The sequence below is a fragment of the Brassica napus genome, chromosome C7 (assembly GCF_020379485.1).
Source record: "Brassica napus cultivar Da-Ae chromosome C7, Da-Ae, whole genome shotgun sequence".
Taxonomy (NCBI): Eukaryota; Viridiplantae; Streptophyta; class Magnoliopsida; order Brassicales; family Brassicaceae; genus Brassica; species Brassica napus.
In genome coordinates this window covers 51,091,474-51,100,515 of record NC_063450.1, presented here as the reverse complement: position 1 = coordinate 51,100,515, position 9,042 = coordinate 51,091,474, and the positions used below count along the sequence as shown (strand labels likewise).

Below are 9,042 nucleotides of genomic sequence, written 5' to 3'. Positions count from 1 at the left end.
CGGGTCGCTAGAATTAAAAGCCCATAACAGATTTTGGGCTAACAATAATGTCCAAAAATACGTAGTTATCCAACAAAACATTACACGATGATTGTTTATAATTAGCAGCCAATAACAGAGTCAGGTCTAAATAATATGTATTTTTGTTTTTTGATAATGAAAATGAAAGTATTTTGTCAACATTTTTTTAAAGATTCCTTTTCATTTGAGTTAATAATTTTTTATTTAGTCAAGAAACAAACACACAAAAATTAAGATATAATAATTTTTTATTTAGTCAAGAAACAAACACACAAAAATTAAGATATACGAGTAACAACTTGTCGTGATTACAGTACAAGAGCGTAACAATTTAATACAAAAATCCAGAGAAACGTTACATTCATAATACATGAAAAATTTGGTAGTTTCGTGGAAACGTGAGGACCAAACAACACACGTGTAAAGAAGAATCCAATTTACAGAAAAAGAGTTGATAGTAACTTTCGTTTGTTCTTACTTACTTTCTCATTTGCGGATAGAAAGAAGCTCAAAGCTTCTGAGAGCATCGTCACCTGCAGTCCTAGAAGCAGCCACTCTGTTGCGGTTAAAGGCAGAGGCTGTCTTCGACTCATATCCACTCACACCAGCTGCCGCTTGAGCTCTCTGGAAAACAGATGGTCGAACACCACCTCCACTAGAGGCCACACGGCTTGAACCGCGGCTGTCCCCTTGTTCACCTGATGAGCTTGGTCTACTTCCTGATGCCACCGCTCTCCTTGAAGCACTGCCGTATCTGGAAGTGTTTCTTCCTTTCTCAGATACCATATTCTGACCCCAAAACACAAAACATATCAGTAACAACAACAACTAATCTACTACATACACACCATCATGAGTTTGATGCCTTCATTGGTGATTATGTATATATATATTTTACCACAGCAGGTTTCATTGGTGGAGGAACATCATCAAGAGTTCGATGCTTGGTTTGGTTTTGATGGGGAGTGGCTCCTGTAGCGTTCCTTCTCGCGAATGCTTCAACTGCACCAGAGAATCTGTCGCGGATTTCCCTCCCAACTGTAAGCAAATAGATCAGATCAGACAACTTGGTAGACATGTTTCTAACTCTGGAAAAAGGTAAATGATTACCTGAGATCCTTTCAGGTTTCTCAGCAGACGGTCCCGCGGCCGCAACTGGTTTACCCGTACGATGCTGAAGGAAAAAAAAATAGTGAGGATCAAAGTGTATAAAGAAAGAACTTTAAGGGCAAGTGCACTCACCCTTCCGTGTGAGCTGGACCGGGAGCTAGAACTACTCTGAGGGTGTTTCAGTGCAGTCCAGTCAAATACATAGTCAAACTGATAACCTGTGAATCAATTTTGTTCTCATAAGCGTGAAACATTGGCACGGGCTACGTTACTTTATATCAAACAAAGCAAAGATCAGTCTTTGAAACACCACAAACCTTCGCGGATAAACAAATCCCGGAATAGCCTCTTTAGATAGGAGTAGTCTGGTTTGTCTTCGAATCGCAAGGACCTGCAGTATTGAAAGTATGATACGAATTCTTGTGGATAGGACTTGCACAAGACCTGTTACAAGAACAAACAATTAACTTGTGATTTTGTGTGACAATGAGATAGCTGATCTAACTCCACAATACATACCTCTATAGGAGTTGAAACTTTCTTCTCACTGATTCTGTCATACTTCTGCTTCTTTGTGCCAGCTTTTAGTCCCTGCCATGGCAGGCTGAACACAGAAATCCCAGAAAAATCAGAACAAGCAAGTCTAAACTAAAGATTAAATCAGACAAAAAAGGATCAGCATGTATAACCTTCCTCTGAGGAAATACATGAGCACGTAACCAAGAGACTCCAGATCATCCCTTCGACTTTGCTCTGCCATAAATATGCAACCGAGCACACGTCTAAAAAAATAGTATACACAGCTTTGAAGTAGATGCTCAAGTGGTTGTATGAGTTTGCTTACCAACACCAAGGTGAGTGTTGACGCTAGCATACCGAGCTGTGCCCGTAAGGTTCTTGTTTTCTCTGTTAATGAGTAATATGTAAGTATTCAAGTAAGAAATATACGGACAAGCACATGAAAAGCTCTCCATAAAAATCACCTGTAGGGGATGTGTCTATGTGTTTGGAGATCCCTATACTTCTTTGCAAGGCCAAAATCAATGACATACACCTACATACATATTATTCAGGAAATGATTAAATAAAGCAAAAGTAGAAACCTATGTTCAGTAACCATACCAACAGTAACCAAGAGAGAGAAAATGGAATCTAACATAACTTAGTGGGTAACAACCCACCGAAAAAGAAAGTGTAGAGAAAGAAAAAAGCAACCTGGTTTGCTTTGCGACCAAGTCCCATCAAGAAATTGTCTGGTTTTATGTCTCGGTGTAGAAATCCTCTTGAATGCATATACTCAACTCTGCTAATCTACAATTAGGGTCAACAACATTTTTAGTTGGAACTCCAAAACTCCTTACACTAACAAAGTGAACGCAGCAAAAGTTGATAGACTCACCAGTTGATCCGCAAGCATCAAAACAGCCTTCAAAGTGAGCTTCCTATTACAATAGTTGAACAAATCTTCCAAACTCGGACCAAGCAGATCAATGACCATCGCATTGTAGTCTCCCTGAACCCCAAACCACTTGAGGCTAGGGATGCCAGCTTCACCACATAAAAACAAAATTTAGATGAGCTCGGTTCAATCATGTTTCTCATCAAGTCAGAGATGTAAACTTACTTCCTCCTTGAAGAAGCATATAAATCTTGGACTCATAATGAAGTTGTGGATGCTTAGTTTTCGCAGGCTCCTTCAAAAGTTTCCACAATAATAGTTTTAAAAAGATTCAATTTTTAGCCTTTCATTCAAACTAAGAAAGCATGAATATGAAGATCAAAGAGATCTTAAATCACATGATGAATAAAGAAGGTAGATTCGAATCATACCAGCTTTACAGCGACTTCTTCTCCGGTTTGCACACTTACTCCTGAAAAACATTTCCAATAAATCAGATTTAAATCAAAAAGGGTAATCAAAAAAATCGAATAAAGGTTACAACGGATCAAAGAGAAACAGTTTTTTTTTTTACCAAGAAAAAGCTCTCCAAAAGAGCCACCGCCGATCTTCCGACCAAGCTTAAACTTGCCACCGATTACATTATCCATTTTCAAGTCCATTCAGACAAGAAGCCTAAACACCTGTTTCAAAATTCTGTAAGGTCTTATATATCTATGCCCCCTAAGACTTTGCTGCATAAAATACCCATCTGAGATCGAAAACAAGTCAACCAAACACAATCTCACCTTTCTTTCTTTCTCTCCTGCGTCAGGGAAAGGAACCATCCAATGCCGCCGTGGAAGAAGAGTTGAATCGCCGGAAGATGTAATAAACCAGACAGAAGTTCATCAGAAAAAAAACCGACAAAAACTACATCCCCATGTTTGAGATTTGTCACATTCCCAAAATCAAAGGTGACAACGCCAATCGATTTCTGCAACGAAAAGCATTGACCCAGTAATCATGAGAGAGAGAGAAAGGTATGGGCCTAAAACCTTCTCGCTGGGCCTGGCCCGAATAGTTCATATTTATAAATTTTCAGAAAACACGTGCCAAGTCACGTGGTAGGGACGTAGTTTATTAAAAACCTTTGGTTATGGGCTTCAAAAATGGGCTTATGTGGGCTTTTGCTCGCTTATCACAAAGACGGTGATCGGTTTGACTACTTATCAGTTGTTATCACGCGGCCGAGCGAGAAAAAGGTTGCGTGAGGACCCGTAACGCAGCCACCATCTCTGACCGACGACGAGAAAGAGACGAAGCTCGATCGAAACCCTAACAATTCTTTCAATTTTCTGGGAAATTTTCCGGGAATCTGGGTTAGTGTTTCTGAATTTCCGAGAAAAAGTTTCTATGGTTGATTATTTCATGGAATTGTGGGATTGATTGCGAGAATTTAGAGGCTATGTGTATTCACTATTCAGTTGATGCTGTAACAAGGAGGAGGAATGCAAATGCGATAAGATTCCTATAGTTGGGAAGGTGATTCAATGGAGGAAGAAGAGGATAGGTTTTTGAGTAGCTTAGGGGTGACATCTGCTAATCCTGCAGATATCGAGCAGACGATACTCGATGAGGTACTGCGTCTTACCTCTGTGATTTTGAATCCATGAAGTTTTTGAGTCTATATCTTATAGCATTTATCTTTGTTAGGCTACAAAGAAGCTTGATAACGATGAGAGTGTGGAGGAGCGGTTGGAAGGAACCAATCTACTTCCACCAAGCCAGAGCGAGCTTTTGAATAAACTGAGGGCTGTGAAGTTTGAAATAGACGCTGTTGCATCTACTGTTGAGCAAGCGGAGGAGGAGGATGGGTTGCAGAGTGGCTCTGTGCTTCAGAATGCTCTTGCTAAAGACCGTCTCAGAAGCCTTGGGAAGAGAAAAAATGAGCTTGAAAAGGAACTCTCTGGTTTACATGGTCAGGGCGGCACTTCTGGTGGTGCTGATCGCGGTGATATGCAGCGAGATTTGGTGAAGGGAGAGCCTAGTCTTAAGAGGAAGTTGAAAGAGGTTCGGAAACCAAGCAAGAGAGAAGGGAAGAAGGTGAAAGTGGTGTCGTTTCATGAGGATACGGATTTTGATGCCGTTTTCGATGCTGCTTCTGCAGGTTTTGTTGAAACGGTACGTGTAGATAAAGGTTTGATCTACTTTCACCTGATATGTGGATATAGTGACTAATTTAAAGCTGGTTGTGTCTAGGAAAGAGATGAATTGGTTAGAAAAGGAATTTTAACTCCTTTTCACAAGCTCGAGGGTTTTGAACGCCGACTTCAACAACCTGGACCGTCGAACTCGCGTAACCTACCGGAAGGAGAAGATGATAATGAGGACTCCAGCAGTATTGATAGAGCTGTCCAATCAATGTCGCTGGCTGCAAAAGCTCGCCCAACGACCAAGCTACTTGATGCGCAGGACTTGCCAAAGCTTGAACCGACCCCTGTTCCTTTTAGAAGGCTAAGAAAGCTTTACAAGACTAATGATTCTTCGGATAGTGATGCAAAGAAAAGTGAAGGTGGGAAGGGTAAAAAGAAGCGGCCTTTGCCTAAAAGGAAATGGACAAAGCGGATTTCTAACGAAGACTCTAGTCTTCAAGAAAATGGTATGGTTGATGATATTGTGAACTAAATGTACATATTTATAGATTGCTGGTTGAACCTGTGAATTTAGTTACTAGTAATTTGAGTGAATGCTTTTGGAAAAGATAAGGTCGTGATATATGCAATGCTCTGAGTTGATATATTCAGCATATGCTTCTTTTTCCTCATTTGAGTCATTGTAAAGAAAATGGTTATCATATTGATTTCCTTTGCAATGTTGCAGAAGATGGACGGAGAATCTCGGCCACGTCCAGTTGTGAGGAAGAAGAGCTAGATGATTTTGATGAGGTAGACGACAGCGAGAAATCTTTTGTACCGCTTGAAGGTGGATTAAACATTCCTGAAGGCATATTTATTAAACTTTTTGACTACCAAAGAGTTGGAGTGCAGTGGCTCTGGGAACTTCATTGCCAAAAGGCTGGTGGCATTATTGGGGACGAGATGGGTCTTGGTAAGACTGTGCAGGTCTTATCTTTCCTCGGATCCTTGCATTTCAGCAAGATGTACAAACCGAGTATTGTCATATGTCCTGTCACACTCTTGCGTCAGTGGAGAAGAGAAGCACGGACATGGTACCCGGATTTTCACGTGGAAATACTCCATGACTCGGCAAAAGATTCAAATGGCAAAGGACGAGTCGATGCCTCTGAAAGCGATTATGATAGTGAAGTTTCAGTCGACGGTGATCATGAGCAAAAGTCTAAGAACACCAAGAAATGGAGTTCTTTGATAAACCGGGTTCTAAACTCTGATTCGGGGCTACTCATCACCACATATGAGCAATTGAGGCTGCATGGTGAGAAGCTGCTCAATATTGAGTGGGGTTATGCAGTACTGGACGAAGGCCACCGGATCCGGAACCCAAATGCTGAAATTACTTTGGTGTGCAAACAGTTGCAGACCGTCCATCGAATTATTATGACTGGAGCACCAATCCAGAATAAACTGACAGAACTCTGGTCCCTGTTCGATTTCGTTTTCCCGGGAAAACTGGGAGTCCTACCCGTGTTTGAGGCTGAGTTTTCTGTTCCCATAACTGTGGGTGGCTACGCCAATGCTTCTCCCTTGCAAGTGTCAACAGCCTACAGGTGATTGATTACCTGATCTTTCTTTGAATCACTTAATTATCTTCACAGTTTGTGTTCTAACAATTCTTGACAATGTACAGATGTGCGGTTGTTCTTCGTGATCTGATCATGCCATACCTCCTCCGCCGAATGAAGGCTGATGTGAACGCACACCTCACAAAAAAGACTGAGCATGTTCTCTTCTGCAGCCTCACCGTGGAGCAGCGTTCTACCTACAGGGCGTTCCTTGCTAGCTCAGAGGTAGAAGATATTTTTGACGGCAACAAGAACTCTCTGTATGGGATCGATGTGATGCGTAAGATATGCAACCACCCTGATCTGCTCGAGAGAGAACACTCTCACCAGAACCCAGATTATGGGAATCCAGAACGCAGCGGGAAGATGAAGGTTGTTGCAGAAGTTCTAAAGGTCTGGAAACAGCAAGGACACCGTGTACTTCTGTTTTCACAGACTCAGCAAATGCTTGACATCCTCGAAAGCTTCTTGGTTGCAAACGAGTATAGCTACCGGAGGATGGATGGTCTTACGCCGGTGAAACAGAGGATGGCGTTGATTGATGAGTTTAATAACTCAGATGATGTGTTTGTTTTCGTTCTGACAACGAAGGTGGGTGGTTTGGGAACAAACTTGACCGGGGCGAATAGAGTCATAATCTTTGACCCGGATTGGAACCCCTCAAACGATATGCAGGCAAGGGAACGTGCTTGGCGTATAGGGCAAAAGAAGGATGTTACTGTTTACAGATTGATCACACGAGGGACAATTGAGGAGAAAGTATATCATAGACAGATATATAAACATTTTCTCACCAATAGGATCCTCAAGAATCCACAGCAGAGAAGATTCTTCAAAGCTAGGGATATGAAAGATCTTTTCATCCTGAATGATGATGGTGATAGCAACGCATCCACCGAGACCTCTAACATCTTCAGTCAGCTGTCTGAAGATATAAACATCGTAGGAGCTCAAACAGAGAATACAAGTACAACCGATTCCACTACACAACTTGATACTCACGATGCAGCAGAAGAACTCTCAGGAGAAAAAGATGCGGAAACCAATGGCGAGCCAGTGGATGAAGAGACAAATATCTTAAAGAGTCTCTTCGACGCACATGGAATACATGTAAGTTTGTTGATTGTTTTCCTCTTCGGAGTTGAAGTTTACTCTACTTGACTACTTGCATCTTTTATTCAGAGTGCTGTGAATCACGACGCCATCATTAACGCCAACGATGAGGAAGAGAAGATGAGACTTGAACACCAGGCATCTCAAGTGGCGCAGAGAGCTGCGGAAGCATTGCGCCAATCGCGGATGCTGCGTAGCCGCGAAAGCATCTCAGTGCCCACATGGACGGGAAGATCTGGCTGTGCAGGTGCACCTTCATCTGTACGGAGGAGATTCGGATCAACTGTGAACTCCCGGTTAACCACAGCAGACAAATCATCAACTGTCAAGAACGGTATCAGCGCGGGTCTATCTTCAGGCAAAGCACCCTCTTCCGCAGAGCTTCTCAACAAAATCCGCGGAAGCAGAGAACAAGCCATTGGCGTTGGCCTTGAGCAGACACAGTCTTCTTCGAGTTCAAGCAGCAGAGTAGGTTCGTTGCAGCCAGAGGTCTTGATCCGACAGATATGCAGCTTTGTACAGCGAAAAGGCGGAAGCACGGACACGAGCAGCATTGTCAACCATTTCTCGGACAGAGTTCTTGCTAAGGACGTACCGTTGTTTAAGAGTCTCTTGAAGGAGATTGCCACGCTTCGGAAGGATCCAAACGGTTCGGTGTGGGTCCTCAAACCAGAGTACAAAGACTAGTCTTTGTCACAACGTAGAGATGTCTCTTCATAATTTTTGTTGACTTGATTGATCTTGGTGTACATATAGATGCCTGAGTTACACATTCATGATACGACTAAGATGTTTAGGCTTAATAACAGGCCTTAATTGAGCTTTACAAAAAAATAACCAAGCCCATTAATGTTTACTACATCGACGTGTAGCTTTCGAGAATCAACATTTATACCAATCATTAATGCTAAACTCTTGTTGTATATTATGATGTCTATGTCGTCCTTCATCCTTTGTTGTCTTGTCATTATCAAATCATTGGGCCTGATCTCTACTTATCTCAGGCCCACATTGCAACGTGGAATCTTTCGAAGTGTGTGGAGGATATCCTTTCTGGTGCTGCTGCACACATCAATGTGTCCCGAGAAGGCTATTATTGGTGGGAGATGAAGTCATGAAGAAGCGTCAATGGCAGGTCTTGTTGGTCCACTTATTCAATGATCCGAAACCTCTAGATTCATATTTTCTTCTGTTCTGTGAAACAAAAGCTTATAATTTACTCATCATTGTTTTTTCTGTGGACAAACTTTTACGTAATTGGGTATCTTTATTTGCTAAAGCTAAGGAATATGCTTTAAATTTCAAGATCTTTGACTCTTTTTTCCTCCTTGATCGTCGTATAAGATAACCTAGTTTAGTAACGCTTAGTCGCCAGTTTATTATTTTCTTTTGTGTGTGGGGGATATTTCGGATGGATCCGGACACGGTTATGTCATAATCTTGTAATAAAGCTATATAGTTTATTGTGTTTCCTTGTGGGCTTAAGATTCGTGTGTCATTCGGTTAGTTATTAGTTAATCTTGTAATAAAGCTATATAGTTTATTGTGTTTCCTTGTGGGCTTAAGATTCGTGTGTTAATTATTGCATGTTATTGTGACAAGAGTTTGGAGACAGAGATATATATGCTTTTGAATTTTGTGTAACTGATGACTTTAA

The 9,042-nt window shown here is 41.6% G+C and overlaps 2 protein-coding genes across 13 annotated transcripts; one reads left to right on the top strand and one right to left on the bottom strand.

The window, feature by feature from the left end:
- Positions 1-251: 251 nt before the first annotated feature.
- Positions 252-3,559, bottom strand: LOC106410370 (casein kinase 1-like protein 6). 8 transcript variants are annotated; one of them, XM_013850861.3, is made up of 15 exons: positions 3,319-3,555; positions 3,105-3,213; positions 2,962-3,002; positions 2,756-2,825; positions 2,531-2,679; positions 2,347-2,442; positions 2,115-2,185; positions 1,976-2,037; positions 1,821-1,884; positions 1,651-1,735; positions 1,449-1,575; positions 1,264-1,349; positions 1,132-1,195; positions 920-1,059; positions 252-810 (listed from the first exon to the last, which is right to left on the bottom strand). In XM_013850861.3, the coding sequence occupies exons 2-15, from the start codon at positions 3,190-3,192 to the stop codon at positions 508-510; spliced, it is 1,446 nt and encodes a 481-aa protein (XP_013706315.1). In that variant the 5' UTR covers positions 3,193-3,213; positions 3,319-3,555; the 3' UTR covers positions 252-507. The 8 variants fall into 8 exon arrangements, with proteins under 8 accessions (XP_013706315.1, XP_048619146.1, XP_022562723.1 ...); XM_048763189.1 differs by having other exon boundaries at positions 3,105-3,226; positions 3,319-3,515; XM_022707002.2 differs by having other exon boundaries at positions 920-1,195; positions 3,319-3,559.
- Positions 3,560-3,709: 150 nt separating this feature from the next.
- LOC106410369 (protein CHROMATIN REMODELING 8) lies at positions 3,710-8,159 on the top strand. Of its 5 annotated transcripts, none has more exons than XM_013850858.3 (7): positions 3,710-3,891; positions 3,997-4,149; positions 4,226-4,693; positions 4,772-5,171; positions 5,393-6,257; positions 6,338-7,382; positions 7,455-8,159. In XM_013850858.3, the coding sequence occupies exons 2-7, from the start codon at positions 4,063-4,065 to the stop codon at positions 8,070-8,072; spliced, it is 3,483 nt and encodes a 1,160-aa protein (XP_013706312.2). In that variant the 5' UTR covers positions 3,710-3,891; positions 3,997-4,062; the 3' UTR covers positions 8,073-8,159. The 5 variants fall into 5 exon arrangements, with proteins under 5 accessions (XP_013706312.2, XP_013706314.2, XP_022562717.1 ...); XM_013850860.3 differs by having other exon boundaries at positions 3,750-3,891; positions 4,013-4,149; XM_022706995.2 differs by having other exon boundaries at positions 3,764-3,891; positions 3,973-4,149.
- The last annotated feature ends 883 nt before the right edge of the window (positions 8,160-9,042 follow it).

Excerpts from the sequence above, each read along its gene's own strand:
- LOC106410370 (XM_022706998.2), bottom strand. The coding sequence starts at position 3,192 with ATGGACTTGAAAATGGATAATGTAATCGGTGGCAAGTTTAAGCTTGGT. Across the intron at positions 1,576-1,650 it reads AAGTTTCAACTCCTATAGAG|GTCTTGTGCAAGTCCTATCC; the intron begins GTATGTATTGTG and ends TTCTTGTAACAG. Across the intron at positions 811-919 it reads CACCAATGAAACCTGCTGTG|AATATGGTATCTGAGAAAGG; the intron begins GTAAAATATATA and ends TTTTGGGGTCAG.
- LOC106410369 (XM_013850858.3), top strand. The coding sequence starts at position 4,063 with ATGGAGGAAGAAGAGGATAGGTTTTTGAGTAGCTTAGGGGTGACATCT. Across the intron at positions 4,694-4,771 it reads CTGCAGGTTTTGTTGAAACG|GAAAGAGATGAATTGGTTAG; the intron begins GTACGTGTAGAT and ends GGTTGTGTCTAG. Across the intron at positions 6,258-6,337 it reads CAAGTGTCAACAGCCTACAG|ATGTGCGGTTGTTCTTCGTG; the intron begins GTGATTGATTAC and ends GACAATGTACAG.